Source organism: Lepidothrix coronata, unplaced genomic scaffold (assembly GCF_001604755.1).
Source record: "Lepidothrix coronata isolate B3197 unplaced genomic scaffold, Lepidothrix_coronata-1.0 Scaffold71, whole genome shotgun sequence".
Taxonomy (NCBI): Eukaryota; Metazoa; Chordata; class Aves; order Passeriformes; family Pipridae; genus Lepidothrix; species Lepidothrix coronata.
Genome location: NW_016690251.1, coordinates 5,589,276 through 5,609,386, shown reverse-complemented (window position 1 = coordinate 5,609,386; position 20,111 = coordinate 5,589,276). Strand labels below are relative to the sequence as shown.

Sequence of the window (20,111 nt, the reverse complement as noted above, 5' to 3'; positions counted from 1 at the left end):
TGGAGTACATTTATGGAAAAAATTACTGGTCAGGTACCAACCTTGCAGATTCTCTCTGAAGGTAGTAAATGCAGAATTAAAAAGTATATGTCACATCTCCAGAGAAAGAGAGACCCCTGAGAGAGATCTCAAAGGAGGTTACAATATTTCTAATTTATTTGCCTGGAAAATGGAATCATTTGATCCATCTGGCACTGAAGGACTTGGAGGAAAATCCAGCCCTTTCTTGTGGTATTTGGCAGTCTCATGAAAGGCATTCGAGTTTCTCCACAGATTAGAATGGCTTAGAAACTACTGTCCAGACCACTTCCCGGGAATAAGAGTGTATTTAAGTGGTCAAAAGGATTGCAGAAGGGGAAAGGAATTGTCTACTTTAGGTAGAGTTATTAGCTGGCCATGGAAAGGGCTAATTTATACCCTTATCAATATATATATTATTTTTTTTTTTTAGAATAAATGAATCACACTGGTTTCATTTAATCTTCACAAAGAAAGGAAAGAGAGGAAAAGGTCATCTTTATTAGCATGCAACTAAATCACTCTTGAGCTAAAGGATTAAAAGTGTGACAAATACTTAAAAAAACTAAGTACACTGTTGTCACCCTGATGGGAAAGTGAAGGAGGGTGGGCAAGCCAGAACTTTTACTTCTCTAAACACTTAGTTTGGAAAACTTGTGGAAGTTTAACAGCCTGCATGTGTCACACTTATTAGAGGCTAAAAAGATAAATCTCAGGAAATTCTAAATGAGCGAGTTCATCTTGCATGTAATGTCCCACCAGAATAAAGAACCATCTTGTTGCTGGTGGGTAAAAGGAATGGCAGGTAAATGCTCTGTTAACGTTAGAATTTGTCACCCCTAAAGACAAAATGCTAAGTCCAAACAGTGATCCAGGTGGAGATATACATTCCATAGGAGCTTTTCTGTGCTCTACATAATCTCTAACAACACACAGTTGGGCTTTACTGTGCACTTTACAGAGACATGAATGCTTTCTATTCTGTTTCTGACAAAAACAAATCTGAAATTTTCCTTTAAGCCCAGCTGAATATTTACATCTCCTTCTTCCCAAAGGAAGAAGTTTTAAGTCAAATAATAAAAAAAAAAAAAAACAACAAAACAAAACTTGGCTGAATATCATCAAGAAATGCAGTTGTGGTCTTCTCCCTCTTCACTTTCTAAAGGGAGCTTTGGGAGCTGGATAAGGATTCATAGTAATTGTTGCTTAAATCAGATATGATTAAGAAAACAGATGGATGCTTAAATATAACACTGATTTTGTGCCTAGAAGAAACAGACCAAAGAGAGTTGGAACTACATCTAATTTATTTTTGCTGGCACTGTGGTTTATTTAAAACTATTATGATTCAAGAATAACTGAATCATTCACGAAGTATGCTTTCTATAACCATGTGTAAATATCTGTGCCAAAACTCAATTTTTTAAATTAATTCAAATCTCTGCCTTTCAATTGAAAAACTTCCTAGCTTTAACTGTCGTAATTCTTCTGTGTATTAAACATTTGGGCAGGAAAAAGATTTTGCAGTAAGTCAAGCACATTAAAGCAGAGCTTGATAATAAAAATATTTCAACAGACGTAAACTAGTTCTGAAAAAAATTAAGGAGCCTTAAGAGATTACAACAAAAGCTATTTTTGAATGCTCAGGACGCTCCAATTGAACATAATTAAATTGTTTTGGAATTTAAAGAAGCACATTTGTTCAAGAAAAAAATAACATAATAATTAATGTACCTCCCATAAGGAAACACAGCTCTGACTATGTAGATATTTGCCAGAGCTATAAACTACTGTTCAGTGTCTGCTGACTGTGCTCCACCTCAAAGGGATACTTTTGTGTATATATAAATATATATATATATATATATATATATACACAAAAGTATCCCTTTGAGGTGGAGGACCTGCTCTCCAAATGCTGCCTGAAGTCAGTAACAGCTGAACTTTTGACTCAAAAGCCAAGTTAAAACACTGGTCTTCACTTTCAGGACTTGTGTTTTGGACAAAACCACATTGCAGGGGCTAATACCCAGAAGGGGCATTGCTGACCTCGAGGAGGTGAACAGTCTCTAGCAAAGGCAAGTGAGCTCTTCTATGACTTCCAGAAGCTCTGCTCTTGGATCATCAACTAATTTTTTTCAGGGCAAGAAATGAGGAAACACTGACATACTGCAAAATCAGAGTTGCTAAATTAACGTGAAATACTACAAACCAGCAATGTAAACTTCATTGTGCACCCATGCACATTAAACCCAGTATCATATGAACAAACCTGACCCAGGACACGGACATCCAGTTGAATTTGGACAAAGTCAGTCAAATTTATTAGGATAGGGGGTGGTTTGGTTTGTTTGGGGTTTTTTTACCATCTCTCAAAAGAGATGACATAGCAGAAGTCCCAGGAGCCCCCCAGGAAGGTGCAGTAAGGAAGGAGTTGGACTAGATGTAGTATGGGACGAATCCAATTTTCTGAAGTCAAGTTCCATTGCAAAGAAACATGGAGCCCATGGATTAGAGAACTGGATTCCATCTCCACTACAGTTAACACCCCATTTCTACTGAATGTGAATTAATTTAATTGTAACATGCAAGGCACAGAGTTAAGAGGGAGAGCCTCTAACAAAACTTCTTGCTTTCACTGGGCAGGAGACACTAAAGAGAGACTAAAGACTAAACCAATTTTTGTTCTTCTAAAATGAATGGTTTGCTCCAGATTCCTGACTACGTCACCACATAAAGTTGCTTAGACTTTTTTTAATTTACAGAACCTCTTTCATACAATTTGCAAGATTCTTCAGAAGACAGCAAGTAAAACAAACAAAAAACAACCCCAAATGTCCTTTCCAAACCAACACAAAAGATGGTAGCTTTAAACTATGTATAAATAAAAAGATATATAATTACAGAACACATTCCTAGCAGTAATTAGTTTGACTGTGGTTTCTGCCAAGTAACAAATACTTGTAAAAATCTTATAACAGATTCTATGTATGGGAACTCTTTGGTCTTGAATGTCCAGTGACAGGATGAATTAACTACTGAGCAAACAACACCACAAATGCAAGTACTGACACGCTGTGGACAGATGGAGTACAACTCTGTGTCAGCAAACACTTGTCCTGTCGTCCATGATACAGCTTCTTCTAAAAGGTTTTGGAATAATTCATGCCAGAAATTACTGGAATCATATATTTCAATTATATTAATTGAAACCATACAATTATTTTTAATGCCAGTGTATCCTTTCAGATACAGACCTTCTTATAAAGAAATAGGAATAAAACTGTTCTGTTCAGTTCAATCCATCTCAGTGAACCACTACAGACCAGAATATTTAAGAAGTGAGCATTTATATTCAACAGAAGTTATCTAAGTGAACTCAGGATAATATTAGTGTGAGTGACATAATCAGATATGCATTCCTATCTGGAATTAACCCACAGTGGTGAAGGGCCTGAATTCTGATCCATCTCTGGTCTCTGTATTTATAGTAACAGATGAGGCTGTGTCCTGCCATAGCCTGCACCTGCTGAGCCGATGCAGCACCTTGCTGCTCCCAAAAAGGGAATGTCATACTTCCCTAGTCTTTGGGCTGCATTGTTTAACCCTCTGAACATTCACCAAATGCTTCCGTTTGCACATCTGACTCAGCGGAAAAGACCCAGATTTTTTTCTCCTTTTCCAGAGTAGTTCTGTCTTTTTAGCAAACAAAATTAAGTTTGCAAAGAGACATACCCAGTGCCAGGGCTGGTTCAGGCATTCAGAGTGAGTTCTGAGCCAGCATCAAGGAGGAAATGCCCCAGAGATCCCTTTGTGGATGTAGGGAACTGTTACCCTGGCTCATACACCTCATGGAAAGCACCCACCCATAAACCACACAGGAGAATCAATTTGAATGTATTATCAACATAAAGGAAAAAAGAACTGAATTTTGGATCTCAGGGTGAGTTCTGCTGGGATGCCACATGGTGAAGTTACCTTTTTTTTTAGTTTCCAGATGACAATCTGGATGTCACTATCCCTCAACTTCTCTTCCTGGTAACCTTCCTTCTCCCAGAGCAGTCTCACTGGAAGGCCAGACTTCTCCCTTCTACGTTCCCCCAAATCTTTATCATAACGCAAGCAAGACTTTCAAACCATTCTCCTCTAATTTTATGGCTTGTTAACAAATCATACTGGTTTTCCTTTTTAAAAGCATAGGTACGTTTCATGACTCCATGGCAAACATGTGAATTCTATTTGAAAAAGTCTATAAAGTGATGAATGAAAAAGCAAATACAAAAGAAAAAAGCCTGGCTTAAAAGTAAGCTACAAAAAGAAACTTAGAGCCGAGGAACTGAGTTCAGTCATATTATTTCTTTTATTTGCCTCTTTCTAAACAATCTGGATTTCAATTTATGGAAAAAAAAGGTTTGTTTCTCCTACTATAAATTCAGCACCTTACACTATATCCCTGTTAGCAGGCCAATACTGCATATCCTCCAAGGCAGGAAAAAAAAATAAAGCTTACCTGGAACCCATTTAATCTCCATTCCTATATCCTTCTCTTCCTGTTTTTTCTCTTTTTCTTGGATACTTTGCAAAAGTTCTCTGTACTTGGCAATTTGCTCTTCATCATCTTTTTGGCTTTTCCTCGGTTTGTCGTCTTCCGTTTCATGAACTACATCACCATCTAGAAAGAGAGAGGAAAGCTATCACAGGCAGCCTCAAAAAGGTGAGCAACTGAAGTTCACATTTAGAAACACCTTCTTAGATGAAATAAAAACAGTATCTGAAAAGACAAAAGAAAATTCGTTCAGCAAATCCCTGATTGGACACAGCATCCTTTACTGTATTTTAGAATTATTAGTTTCAGACTCCCTTACAGCAGGGCAGTACTAAATCTCAAAAAACAATGCTGTAAAGCATTTTGAAAACAGAATCCTACGTTTTAAAAAGCAAACTTTGAAAGATTCTGTAACAGAGATAATTATTCAATGCCTTCACCTTCAGTGACTTGCTGAATGAACAAATGACGCAAGATGGAAAGAAGGTTTTTTTTTCCTTTTTTTTTTTTCCCAAGTTAAACACAAAGAAAATGTGACTTACAATAAGCTTTTAACAAATATTTGAGAGAGAATAGGCTTTAAAGATGCTGCAGATCCTTGAACTGTAGAAAACTAGGTTTGAGATAGGCTCCTTTTCTTCTGGTTCAGCATTAAGCTGTGCTTCCTACAGTACTGAACTGCAGGGACAGCACAAGTGGTGTCTAGAAAGACGTATCAGAGTTGCAAGTCTGGTTTTTGGCTAAAAGTGATGTGTGACACTGTTCTTTTCCACATCCCATCACTGCACAAAGCTGGTTGTTGGCCGGAAGCAGAAATATTTACTGTTCATAGAATCACAGAATCATTTAGGTTGGAAAAGACCTTTAAGATCATCGAGTCCAACCGTTAACCCAGCACTGCCCACCACTAAACCTTGTCCCCAGGTGCCACATCTACATGGATTTTAAATACCTCCAGGGATGGGGACTCAGTGACTTCCCTGGGCACCTTGTTCCAATATCCACCACCTTTCCCTCATCCACCATGTCATAAAAGATTAGTCAAGCAGGACCTTCCTTTCCCAAGCCTATGCTGACTGGGCCTGATCCTCTGGTTGTCCTGTACAAGCCATGTGATGGCACTCAAGCTGATCTGCTCCACGACCTTCCCCAGCAGCAAGGTCAGGATGACAGGCCTGTAGTTCCCTGGAGCTTCCTTCCAGCCATTACCGTAGATGGGAATTACACTTCCTAACTTCCAATCAACTCCCCAGTTATCCAGGATTGCTGAAAAACAACGGGAAGTGGCTAAGCAAGCACATCTGCCAGGTCCCTCAGCACCCTCAGGTGAGTGGATCCCACCTGGCCCCACAGACTTGTGTGTGTCTAAGTGGTGTAGCAGATCACTGACCATTTCCCCTTGGATTCATTCTGCTCCCTGTCTTCCAGCTCCCAGAGAACAACTAGTCTTACTGAGGCAAAGAAGGCATTTAAGTATTTAATTAAGCCTTTTCCTCATCCTTTGTCACTATGCTTCCCCCTGCATCCAACAAAGGATGGAATTTCTCCTCAGCTCTCTTCTTGCTGCTAATGTATTTATAGAAACAATTTTTATTGTCTTTCATAGGTTAAGTTCTAGCTGGGCTTTGCCCTTCTAATTTTCTCCCTGAATAACCTCACACAACCTTGTGTAATCCCCCTGAGCTGCCTTCCAGAGTTCATAAACCCCCCTTTCTTTCCCAAGTTGCAGCCAAAGCTCTCTGTCCAGCCAGCCCAGGCTCCGTCCCCGCTGGCTCGTCTCCCGCACGGCACATGGGGACACTCAGCTGCACTGTCCTCATCAGAAGCTGAGATCTAAGAGGGAAGCATCTGCTCACACGGAAAGCAAAAGCCAACTCTGTTTTGAAGATGAGAAGAAAAATAAGCCATTTTGTTGTTTCTTCCTCCTGGTGTCCTGTGAAGCGAGAAGCTGGATGGGCACTGAAAAAATCCTTAAGCTAAGAAAGGCTCCCTAGAACCTGGCTTCCTATTTACCACTGGTTTTGCCAGGAGATATTTAAATATTTAAATGGCAATGCACATTGTCATTCTTTCTCATTTAGATAAAACTTGCAGTTCTTTTGTCAAAACTAACTTTTAAAACAAATGCTCAACACGGCCTTCAAAGGAACCGTAAGAGCTTTTCATTCTGTAGGCAAACAAAGCACATTTGACAACAGCTGCAGGAAAGGAAAGTGAGCTGAGTATGTCCTCAAAGTTTGTTCAGAGTTCAAATAACCTTGTCAGTAGCTTTCAAGCATCACACTGTGTTGCACAACATCAGGAACCACTTTCTGCTGGATATTGAGGCAGCGATGCTTTCTGCCAACAGCTTGTTCAAAGGCTTTTTGAACAAAACACACCAACAAAACAAAAAGTTCTGGTGCATTAACAGCTGCACTGCAAGAGAAACACAATCAAACTGGGAAGGAGAAGAAAAGCAAAAGCTGATGAAATTTAAGAGTATAAAATACAAGTATATTCTTATTGTTTTCAAAGGAAAGTACTAACAGAAGTGCTAAAGATTTAAGAAGGACAAAGTTAAAATCGTGAGGCTGGTCAGAAACACTCCAATACAACAATGTGTGGGGGCATGTTTGTTTTTAAGAGTTGAAATTAATAAAAACTATAACCAAATGCAGAGGTTCGACATATTAAATTGGTGATTGGCAGCTGAGAGCACATTCTTGCAATCACAGGATTGTGAAAAGATTGTATTCTAAATTTAAGAAGATTATCTTACAATAGCTGAGTAGATCGATTCCTTTTATTTTTTAAACTCAGCCTTAGAAACAAAGAAGATTAGAAAACTTATGGCAAATACAACATTTGACAAGAGGTCTCCTGCAAAGCTGAGTTTCTTTTAAAGATGGAAAGATAAAACTCCCCCTCATGACTTCATGGCACAGCAGAAAATTCGGCTACTGATTTGGATTCTGATGGGCCACACCATAAAAATGCAAAAAATGGCTCAATTCTGTCCAGGGTAGTTACTCAAATTCAGACAGATAGAAAGAAAAAAAAAAACAATACAACTCTCCTACAATGCATGGAGACCCACAGAATTACAAATATAAAGCTCTCTACTCCAGCAGTCAAGAAGCAAAGCCAAGGTAGAGGTTATTGCACTGTATTACAGCATGATACGAAAAATTAAATGTGCTGACCTTAGTCTTACACCAGAAAATAATGACAAAAAACCTGGGATTTAACCCCACTTTCCCACATTCTCAGCACTCCCTCAACAAGAAGTTGTGCAAATTCCAGTAGTTCATCCCAATGATAATAAGAAAAAGAAAAATTTACAATTCAAGGTAATCAAAAGAAGCTTATTTAAAGCACATCAGAGTCAATGTCTTTTCCTAAGATATTTTTCAGGGAGAAAAGATACTGGAAGAAGAGAATGCAAACAGACAGGTAACAGTAAATGAATGGCAAGCGTAAAATTATGGCTTTTTTTAGGTTTTTTTGCATTTTCCTTCAGGTTTGTAGTGTAACCACTTGAGTGGTGTGCACTGGATGCAGTTCTTAAAACTCCCTTTGCAAACAAGGTGACTGTTGTCACACCTTTAATTAAAAACCAAACCCAACACAACAGCTCCTGCAAATATGTTTTGGAAAAGTATTCAATACCTGCATCAGTTCTATCAAGTGTCTGGTAATTCACAGAAAGAAAATAATCATGTTGTGGTATTTCTATTCTGAAATTCCCATGGAATTCCAGCTCATAAACTGCTGAATCCTCTGGCTTCTTCTTTCCAGAGACAATATTAAATAATTGCATGTTCTACTTCTGTCACCTTCCATGTCTTAGCCTTCTGTAATAGTCCTAGCAAATATAAACACATGTGAAGAGTGCTCATTATTAAGGGAGAAAGGAAGGCTGTACTGTCATCTGATAAAATGCTGTATATGCATTTAAATTTCTCTATGTTGTCAGAGTTATTGGACCAAATAGATTTCAGAATTGTAACAAGATTTAATCAGAGGTCTGATTTCATTTAACATTAAGCACTAATGTTACGTCCCTTCCAACTCAGGATATTCTGTGATTGGATGATCATACCATCAAGATCAGTTAATTAAAAATACACCTATAAAGGTATTTTGTCATATAGTCTGTTCCAGTATCTGTGTGCTGTGCAAAGCAGAACAGCAGAAAAGATGTTGCTCTTGCCAAGATTTAAAAAAAACCCAAACAGATTAAAAGCTGAGACATGGACCCCATAATGCTTAATTTGAAGCATACTTTAAATGCCATACACTAAGGCACTGGTGCTCGTGGTCAAAATAGCAATTATGGGCTGGATTTGGTGAATGCCACAAACAATTCCTGACTGGAACAAAGGCACCCGAGTGACAGAAAATTCAGGAGCAACGTAAAGGAGACACCTTGTGCTCTGAACCACAACATTCCAGGTCACTGAAATACTTGACATTACAAAACTGTTGTATAACAGTAACACTAACAGTCACGATGCACATATTAAAAGCTGAAAAATTCCATAAAAAACCCGCCAGATTAGAACAGGCCAACAAAATCCCGTTTATAAATAAAGCATTTTGATAAGTTTAAAGAGTATGAATAAAAGTCCAGGACATTTTTTCCTTCCTTATCACACTCCTACATGTCCATTCACGCAGCTGACATTGATTTTTCCCATTTGTGCATAGTGCCACAGAATTCTGCTGGATGGAATCCTGACAGATGGGATCCTGTTTTGTATCACATAACTGCATGGATAAAACCTCAGGAACACATTAAAGACATAATTCCTCTATTAATAACTTACTTTTCAAAACCTCATTAGAATCCAGACATTTCCAGGTTTAAAATTTATTAGTGTGATAAGATTACTCTAAGGTCAATTTTTTTTTTCCTTCCCAGCAGTGGAATTTTACTCTTTGAAGGTTCTGAAGTATTGCTTACATGGATATTTGCTTTCATCACTGTCCTATCACAGATGCTATTCTTTAACATCATGATCATCTTGTATGATCCCCAAAGTTCAAAAAGGTACAGTTTGTAAATGAATTTTTATGCATGAGAAGATGAGAAACAAATGGACATTAACCCTGCCAAGATATTGCCAAGCTGATTTTGCTGCCAGAAGATTTCCCAACTCCATAACCAGAAAAATCTGTAAGGTTCTTTTCCATGCTCCAAGCTCATCTCTGATTGCAACAACCTGCTTTAATGCAGCATAAATCAATTTTAACTCTGCTTGAAAGACCTGATTAAGGCTTAATGAAGTTTTATTTGCCTTGTAATTTAGGCTATATATATTAATAAAAGCATGATGAATTTTAGAATGAAAACAAGCAAGTTAAATCAGGGATTTACACATTGGTGCACCAAACACAGAAGATTTATGTACCTTACAAAGTTGGATGAAATACTCTTTGTATTCTTAAGAAGTGAATCAAAAAGCATTTGAAAGATTCATTTAGTCATTAACCACTTGACATTTCAAACCAGAACTCTTCCTCTGAAAAGGACGCACTCACAAGTTCTATGGTTCTATAATTTTATCTCAGAAATGAAGAGATTAAAGTAGGTATTGCTAAACTTGACAAAGAGATGTCAAGGTACCCTGAAAAAAAGAGAAAGGGGGTAGGAGGAGAAATAAAAAAAGCAAGAAAATTATTTTATGCTTAGAGTTTCAAGCTCCTATTCAGAAAGGAGCTACTCAGGGGCTCAGTCATTAGGATCACTCCAAATCACCTACTATTTGGTCATTTTTGATCAGTGTTACTCAGACTTCACAGAAAGGCAACAGATCTTCATTCATTCAGCACCAAATGAACAGAATGGCTACCACATTCTCTACATAAATAATTCAAATGTATGATGAAAAACAACTCTAACAGATTTACCATATCAACAACGAAGAAAACAGGCCATGATTTAGATCATGTGATCTTGCTACTTGAAATCCCTCAAACTATAACTGTTATACTGGGCTTAATCAAACATTAATACACCAAATAAAGAGATTCTGCAGTAGACAAATGAAAACCAGAGAGCTGTTTCAAAGCCAGGGTGACAACACTTAAGTCAAACTCTTATTAACAATCTTCTAAGTAAGCTGAAAGTCCAAATTCAGCTAACATACTTTGTCTCCAAAAATAATGACACGATTTTGGGGTCACACCAGTGATATTGTTTACTTGGAGAATCAGAATTGGGTTTGCATAATGAGTATCAATGGTGGCTTTAGAGATACCATTTTAAAAACTCACATATGTGTTCTCCCGTCATGTATAAAGAACACTGGAAAAGTGTATTTAACTCAAACAAACAGAAAGAAATAAAGAAAAAAAGAATGTCAAGGTCCAGGAAATTTAAAAAACTCTACAGCTTCCATGGTAAGGGGCCTAACATATGAATCTTCCAAAAAAAGTTTAGCATTTGTCAGTGTTCTGTCATCAAGCTAATTATTTACTAATTGAAAAGAGAGAAGAAAAAATGTCAACATGCTCCCCCTCGTTTCCCTCCACCTTTAGGTCACACACACAAAACATAAGCACACACCAGTTTCAGAGCTGTTTAGCTCTAGAGGAAAGGCAGGTTATTCTCACAGCAGAACCTGACCACAGCTTTTACACAACAAGCATAAAATTGTCCTTGTAAAAGATGACATTCAAAGCATTTTCTGTAGATACGGAATTGAAATATTTAAATAACTCCTGTTCAAAACACTGGAGATAATGACTCTGCGGACAACATCTATTACCAAAGTACCTTGCTGCTCTTCTTCCTCTTCTTCACTTGATGAAGCCAAATAGGCTTGAAAATCCATGTCAAGAAGCTCCTCTTTGTTAAAAGTTCTGCTGAGTGATGTGACTCGTTCATGATCTGTCTCGTCCCACGTGATATCTACCTTAAAAACAAGAATGCCAGTTGTGGAAGCTGGAACACTAAAGCTAAACATTGTAACACTGGATTTTAGGGAAAATAATTTGATACCAGCAATATAACCCTGCTAGTAAGCTCTCTACAGTAATTAGCTATAATAATCATTTGCTAAAATAAATTGAATTATAATTTTTTTGAATTTATTTTACAGTGAGTTTCAAGGAGTTTGAGCTACATAAAAAGTCTCCTCATGTACTGAAGAGTTCTGTAACAGCAGGTCACACAACACAAAACCTCTGCAAGCCACATTTCCTTTGTGGCAGCAGATACTGGTGTTGAAGCAGCCACCAGCTCCTCTCTTTTCCTCTTCCAGCAGCAACTCACTCCCAGAATCACGTAGGGATCGCAGTGGGGACAATGAAAGCGTTTGTAAAACTGCACCCTCAACCAGAGCATGGAACAGATGAGAGTGAAAAATGATCCAGCAGAAAGTACTTATTTCTCAACTAATCACTTCCCCAGTCTGGTTCCCTTCACGGCCAGATGGAAGTGTTGGCTGGCAGTGAGACAGAGCAGGGGTGAATCGCTACAAGGAGGGGAAGCAACTGCTTAGGCCTGGGACTACCACCAGAAAGGCCCTTATTGACTTACACACAAACACCCATTTTAGGCAAATTAGAAGATTTAACTGTGAAAAGAAACAAAGCCATTTCATGTACGACTTTTACTGGGTTAAAACACGGTATAATTTGCAGCAGAGAATCCCAAACTCTTTTAAACTAATCCAAAACAGGGCCGCAACTTGCGGGTCCGTAACACGTTCAAATCTTTCAATGTGTTTGATGACTTTATTTTGAAACAGTGGAGATAATCAGTAATCTTTTCCCCACTACAAACGTAATTTCCAAGCTGACAGCAAAACTAAACACATTAGAAAAACATTACAAAACCACTCTAAAGGTACCTTTGATGTCCCCATAGCAGCAGACGTGAAGTACTTCGGCTTATAAGCAGCTACATTCACTTCTGAGGCTTCATCTTTCGGCTTATCATCAAATGTAACATTATCTGGAATAAATCTTAAGGGCAAATAAAACATGTCATTCTTCAAATACATCGGGAAATTTCATAGTATAAACAGCCTAAGATTTTCACGAGTATGGTACATCAGCATGAAGGAATGTGCTAAAACAAAAAGCAGGTAGGCCTGAAATGGGAACAAAAAGGATGAATGTTCCAGAGGCGTAAGATGAACTGCCCGGCTTCTGCACAGCTATTCCACAGGTTTTCTGTGTGTAACAACACCCTTTTGGGGAAGTAAATCAATTTTCAGTCTGGTCTAAACAGGGCCAGAGGCAGGGTTTTTTTGGGTGGTTTTCTTTGTTTTAAGAGTCATCTTTGCAGGAAGCTTAATGTCAAAAGTTAAAAAGTTAGTAAAATGGAATTTGGAAACAGATAAAAAAATTCAAAACATTTTAGGAAAGCCTGGTACATCTTCAAAATTATAATTAGTAGGGGAAAAAAACGTTAAAAAGACCAAAGTCATGGGTAACAATTGAAGAACTTGGTTTAAAAAAACAAAAACGTTTCTACACTATGTGAGATTAAAATTTAACAAAGCAGAAGATTAAGAAAATCACTGGAGAATTTCAACCAGCTGTGTCTGTTGTAAAACATTATATTTCTATGTTTAAAATGATGAAAAGTTACATGTTCACTTGGCAAAGATCATCTTCCCCAAAATGGTTCAAAGCAAATGAATTAAGCTCCTCTAGAAAATGATTCAAAGCAAAAAATTTAACTTCCACTGACTTCCAAGAGTGCCCACAACACGGGTCCCAAAAGACAAATGGCTTCTGTCACAACCTTTTATGATTTAGTAACTTTTCTGCTCAGACTGAAAAGCTTTTTTTGCAACAAAAGGAAATACTAACAATGAAGCAAATAATAATTTAGAATTCTTTCTTCTCCAAACGTGACTTTTGAAATATTAGAGCTTCCAGCTCATCCACAGGGGCCAACATATCTATTGCAGCTTCATGACAACAGCAGCAATATTCTTGCCCCATGGGAAGCAATCCTGACAAAATGCCACTTCTGGACCCGTGGGGAAAGAAAAGAGAAAAAGAAAAAAGCAACACTGTGTTGCTGTTTTCTTTTCTAAATCCTATCCCTTTACTTAGTTGTACCAAAAGTTTGAAGATGCAACCAGGACATTTTATCTGTCTTCTCTGAAAATAATCTCTCCGTGCAGAGATGCTCTCAAAACTTCCCATATTCCAGTGGTCAAAAAGAACTAAAAACAACCAAAGGGAAACTCAGCAACCCACTGGATGCCCAATTTATCTTCATATCTCATTTTGGTTACTGAATAAAGTCAATATAATTTACTCCAAATTATTTTAAACTGTCTTTAATTCTCCCTCCCTGGCCCAACATGTAAAAACGTCCCCAGTGGAGTTACCTCAGGTCTATGAAAGAACAGCTACTTTCAAATTCCAGTCCATCACATTCCTCATAAATTTTATTGGCTGTTTCAGGAGAATCACATTCTACAACTGCATAGAAGTATTTCAGTCGTTTAAACTGATATTCCCGCAGTTTTTCCCTATAAATCCTGTGAAAGTGGAGAAAACACCACGGTCAGGTGAGCTGGCTTTAACAACTTCTCATCTGCAAAATATTTTAATTTGAAAATTAAAACATTTATTAAAAACATGCACCAATCAAACACTCTCCCAATCTTGTGATGAGATTAAATATTAAACAGCACGAGGTTCCACCAGTTTCTATTCAGTTTTATCAAGTGTCCTCTGATGCACTAGGAACTTTCTCCAAAGGGATCTTCCCTTATTTTAGAAGAATCCAGATTTTCTAAATGCAGGGCAGTCCAGCAGGATGTATTATACAAATATGGTCCCAGCCAGGCTGCCAAACATCTGGAAATTCTGGAAAAATATAAAAGGAAAACCTTTAACAAAAGCTAAAAAAAAAAAACCCAAAAAGGCAAAAAAAGACATGCCTCGACAGTGGGTTAAGTTAAGCCCTAGTAAGCCAGGACTGCTGCTTAAAGCACTCAAGAAATCTCCATCTGGGAATTCTTGGCCCAAGTTTAGTCCCTGTTGATGGACAGATAAGAATTTTGACAGTGAGCACCAAAGGGAGTTTACTGCATGAATTTGTAGAGGAGAAATGCTGTGTTAAGCTCTCATTCATTTCATTGATTACTCCCATGAGCTACATTATATGAATGTTGAACTCACTCATCAACAAGCAAATCTCCTCAAGTTTCATCATAATGCATTTATGAAATGCACTGAAAAGAACCAGGGCCAGTTGTAAAACATCACTTGAAAAACCTAAAAAATTGAGGTGTCCACAGGGGACTTCCACATACAAACTTCTGGAAACTTAATTGGGATTTTCACTGAGAATTAAACATGGTGTATCTCTCATTTGAAGACATAAATACCCATCCTCCTCTGTGGTATTCTCTGGAAGCTCAAACAGTTCCACAGGTCCTTTTTGTTCTTCCTCTTTCAATCTCTCTTTTCCAAACTCTGAAGGATAAATCTACACACACAAGAAACACAAACCAAAATTTTTAACTGTAGTGATGTAATGGGCAATAACTAGGAAAAAATGTCTCACCAGGCTTTTAGACTTTATGGTTTTTTATTTAAAATCAGTAAAGGGATCAATTCCATAACCTTTAATACCCTCCTAATTTTAATGTATGGAAAAGACAGCAGAATAACCAAACTGCCTGCTAGGAATGAGTATATTTTGAGACAGATGAAGAACAACAGGAACCCTGACTTTGTTCATTTCACTGTGACCCTTTTCAGAAAGGGGTACCTTGACTAACATTTCTCAGAAAGACGGAGGCAGACACTAACAATGGAAAAATATAACTTAATTGACCAGAAACCCACCAATTTATTAATAACTTAGAAGTGGTGAAAAAAAATAAGTTTTGTGCAATGGTAAGAGGGGTGGAAGGCATTTAGAAATAGCCAGGTTTATCATAAAAACATCAAAAATTAAACTTAAACCAAGGAAATGTAGTCTCCTCCTCCTAATCTTTGAGAACTTCACTATTAGTCTCAGAAAAACAGCACTTAGAGCCAAGCTCATAAACATGAGAAATCAATGGCTTTGGCCTCTAACTCTACCAAATACATGCCCATTGCTGAAAAGCAACACAATTATTTCTAACACAGAAACTTAAAATTGCAACACAGTTTCTCATTTAACATGTTAATCTCTCTTTAGGTTCTCCACAGAACTGTCTTATTTTGTATTTTTCTTATTTTTTTTTTACAGTAATAGCTAGTACTCCTTTTAGAAATCAGATCTTACCTTAACAGAAAACACTGTTCCTCCTTTGGGTGTGAAAGAAGTAAACAGAGCCAGCAAATCCTTAGCCTTCAGCCTATCCCAGTCCATATTACAAACTGCCAATCTACTGGTAATCTGGAAAAAAAAAAAAAAAGGACATAAAGTTCATAGGTTTAATTCCTGACTTTTAGGGGGAATACACAATTCTCTAGCAGAGTTCCTTGGTAAAAAATCAAAGTCAGCAATAAACTTTGCTGAAAAAAAATAAAATAAGCATTTTCCTCAGATGTTGCAGTGGCAACATCAACAATTAGGATTTTGTTATCATCTTACATTGTTAGTCACAATAGCAACTAATATCAAGGTATTGTGACAGCACAAGAGTACTGTCATTTCTTAGACACTAATTGTGCTAATTGTAAAGTCCTTCTTCACTATCTAATGATGTCTTAATTTCTTAAAGTGCAAGTTAAATAACTAAATATACAACAAAAAGTGAAAAAACCCACCAGTGAACAAAACCAGTACTATTTAAATTCTGGAATTTCTGAAAAGCTCGATTCTGTTTGTTTTTTCCCCTTGCAGACAGCTTATCTCTAGGTGAGTCTGCTCAGAGGGAAGGGGAGACACCAGTGAAAACCACAATCTCAGTCCTGATTTCATCATCCCTTGCATTCTGTAACTAAAAGGATGAAAAACCTTAATGAAAAATACTCCCCCAAGCTGTTCCACAGATGAAGGTCTGTAATGAACTCATGACATTTCTGAGCTTGTCACGTAGCAACTTTTCACATGGAAAGTATTGTTACCTCATCTCCACGAGGGGCATCTTTATCCAGCTCGCGCCAGGAATGCTCGATCTCCGGCTCCTTTGGAAACAGGTCATTTAAATCCTCCTCATCCTCTGAGCTGGTTTCAATATTCCCTATGCCTCTAGCTAGATCAGGCCCACTATCACTTTCTTCATCATCTTCTGAATCACTGTCTTCTTCACCTGTTTCTCCATCTTCTTCTGGCTCCTCTTCCTCACCTGTTTCCCCATCGTCATCTTCTGGCTCCTCTTCTCCCGATTCTACATCTTCACGTGCAGAAGTTTCTTCCTCTAATTGGCTTTTCCTTTTTACACTTTGATCACAGGTGTCTGTGCACAGAGAGATAAACATTAGATACCTATAGTTACGGTGGAATTGCATAAGATCCTTTAAAAAAAGGAAAACTTCAGGTTTCCTTAACGGATATTTACAGGACCCCTGAAAGGTGTAACGATGGAGGAACAAATTACACCAGGGAAGTGCAAATAACATAAAACATCAGTGTTGCCTCTTCTGTTTGCCTTGTTTGGTCTAATCTGATTTAATTGCTCTTTAGGCCCACGATTGCATTATCAATCTCAATTCTAATGAAATATCCTGCTCTTTTATTTATATAGAGATTAACATGCAAAAATCAGATTTCAATAACGTAGGTTATAGACACGCATAAGCAACCTAAAGAAAGTTTTTCTTCAGGACACCTCTTCTTTCTCATCCCCTCTAATATTAGTGGCTCAATCCTGTCATCTTTACATTTTCAGTCAACAGACTGTGATGTGCTGAAGCCTTCATGGTATCAGACCGTGTATTTGCTGTTTGGTTTGATAAATACAGTAGTTTATAAGCTATTGGACATTTTACTTTTCTAACTGACCAAAAATTTCAACTCCAGCAATTCAAAGGACAGGGATGTTCACAATCTTACTGAAAAATCAGCAGTGATTCTATACAGAGCTGATCAACTCCAATCCTTCAGCAACACTGAACCTGACTCAGGCAGCTTTTTTACAACTGATCTTGCAAAAGATCTTCCATGGATAGCACCAGCATCCAAGCAAACACAGATGAATTCTACTTGTTATTTGAACAACTAACCTGGTTCTCTTAGTTTCCCTCCCAGGGAATGGTCCCTCCTGGGAGCTTTCACTGATTCAATACTTCTTGCTTTTGAAGACTTTTGCTGCTTCTGATTTGAAATCGATCTTTCTCCTGATGCATCTCCTTGCTTGTTTCCCCCTTTGGGTAAGAGGCTTTTGTTTCCCTGAGAGGGATCAACTGCCACTGCAGTTTTCTTTGAGTCCTCCTTCAAGTTGAGTTTAGATTTGCTTTTTTTTCCTTCCTTTTTAAGGTCATTTAGTTTCGTCTCCACTTCACATGTTTGCTCCACCCCTTGTTTGTTTATTTTGTTGTCCTTTGGGAGACCACCAGCAGGTGGCTTTGCAGAATCTGTTTCTCCTTTACCTTTTCTTTTCTTTTTTTGCTTTCTTGGCTTTTCAGTGTGCTCTTCACTCTCTGAAACATCAGAGTCAGATTCCGACAGGGCATAAAACTTCCTGAGGTTCTCCGTGGAGGAAAAGTTAACAGGGCGGCCTCTTTTATCCACTGTGTATCTCAGCTTAAACTTCTTGTCATGAAACATGGCTCGGAATCGTTTGTCAATCTTGACTTTCCGCTCTTTTTCGGGCATCTCCCAAAACCTGGGATCCCTTGCGACGCAGCTGAACCGCCCATCGCTCAGGATTTCCTCTTGGGATGACATTTTTGACTTGGACATCTACAGTATGAAAACAAACCAAACATTTACGATTTAAAAAAAAACCCAATTATCAAAGATTCAGATATGTAACTGAAAAAAAAAAATAAATTAAAGGACTAAGCAAAGTTGGATTTCTACCCTATACCTAAAAAGTTCTTTCCAAAGGCACATATGGCAATTTCATGGCATCGCAGACCACCAGGTTGGGAGGCACCTCAAGGATCATCTGGTCCAACCTTTCTTGGAAAAGCTCAGTCTAGACAAGATGTTCCAGCACCCTGTCCAGCCAAATCTTACAGGTGTCCATTGTTGGGGAATCCATCACTCCCCTAGGGAGATTATTCCAAGGGCTCACTCTTGTCATTGAGGAAAATTTTCCTGTGGTATCTAAATGGAATCTCCCCAGGAGTAACTTGTATCCATTACCCCTTGTCTTTTGCATGTGACTCCTTGTAAAAACAGAGTCTTCATGTTCTCTGAAGCCATCCTTTAAATACTGGAACATGGGGATAAGGTCTCCTCTGAGCCTTTTTCTCAAGATTGAACAAACCCACCTCTCTCAGCCTTTCCTCACATGGCACCTTCCCAATCCTTTGGTCATCCTTGTGGCCTTTCTCTGGACCATCTGCAGCCTGTCCACATCTTTTTGGTACGGCAGGGACAAAAACTGAACTCAGAATTCCAGGTGTGGCCTGACAAGCACCGAGTGAGGCGATGGTTCGTTATCTCTGCTGGTGATGCCTTTGTGGATGGAACCCAGCACCCTGATGGCTTTGCTGCAGCAGCAGATTTAAATAAGTCACACCTGTAACTACTATCTTTTTTTCTTCCTTGGGAGTGGTGTCCTGGGCTGCATCCAAAGCCGTGTGGGCAGCAGGTGAGGGGGGGACTCTATCCCTCTGCTCCGCTCAGGTGAGACCCCACCTGCAGTGCTGCCTCCAGCTCTGGGGTCCCCAGCACAGGAAGGACATGGAGCTGCTGGAGCGAGTTCAGAGGAGGCCAAATGATCAGAGGGATGGAGCACCTCTGCTATGGGGAAAGGCTGAGAGAATTGGGATTGTTGAGCCTGGAAAAGAGACGGCTTACAGTGACCTAATTGCTGCCTTCCGGTACCTGAAGGGAGCCGACAAGAAAGACAGACTATTTATAAGACTGTGGAATGACAAGACAGGGAGGAACGGCTTCACACTGACAGAATGTAGGTTTAGATTAGAGATTAGGAGAAAGTTCTTTACTGTGAGGGTGGTGAGGCCCTAGCACAGGTTCCCTGGAGAAGCTGTGGATGTCCCGTCCCTGGAAGTGTTCAAGGCCAGGCTGGATGGGGCTCGGAGCAATCTGGTCTAGGAGAAAATGACCCTGCCCACGGCAGGAGATTGGAACTGGATGATCTTTAAGATCCCTTCCAACTCAAACCATTCTGTGATTCTGTGATGAGGGAATACAACAAATACACCGCGCTGGCTGCACACACAGTCCTTGGTGACTCCCCACCAGACTCACGAACAGACCTCTGCACTCTGCCCGGTGCCTCCCGCAGCTCCGGCAACCCCCACTCCCCCTGCCGTTCCTTCCCCAACCCCAGCAGCAAACACAGCCCCCGCAGGAGCCCCAGAGCGGCCCCGCTCGCACCCACCTTGCCCGGTCCGGTCCGGCCCCGCCGCTCCCCGTTCCCACCACGCCGCCGCTCCCCGTTCCCACCACGCCGCCGCTGCCGCTTCACCTCCACTTCCGGCGGCGCTACGGCAGCCGCGGCGGGACACG

The 20,111-nt window shown here is 39.2% G+C and overlaps 1 protein-coding gene across 1 annotated transcript in view; it reads right to left on the bottom strand.

Annotated features, from left to right (window-relative positions):
• The window catches only part of ESF1 (ESF1 nucleolar pre-rRNA processing protein homolog), a 31,201-nt gene extending 11,124 nt beyond the window's left edge, over positions 1-20,077 (bottom strand). Inside the window, exons 1-9 of the mRNA XM_017818896.1 lie at positions 19,984-20,077; positions 17,690-18,368; positions 16,592-16,923; positions 15,804-15,917; positions 14,914-15,014; positions 13,906-14,058; positions 12,406-12,520; positions 11,328-11,466; positions 4,529-4,690 (exon numbers count right to left, since the gene is read on the bottom strand). Coding sequence (XP_017674385.1) covers positions 4,529-4,690; positions 11,328-11,466; positions 12,406-12,520; positions 13,906-14,058; positions 14,914-15,014; positions 15,804-15,917; positions 16,592-16,923; positions 17,690-18,368 — 1,795 coding nt within the window. The 5' untranslated portion in view covers positions 19,984-20,077. The remainder of the gene's footprint in view (positions 1-4,528; positions 4,691-11,327; positions 11,467-12,405; positions 12,521-13,905; positions 14,059-14,913; positions 15,015-15,803; positions 15,918-16,591; positions 16,924-17,689; positions 18,369-19,983) is intronic.
• Between the last annotated feature and the right edge of the window lie 34 nt (positions 20,078-20,111).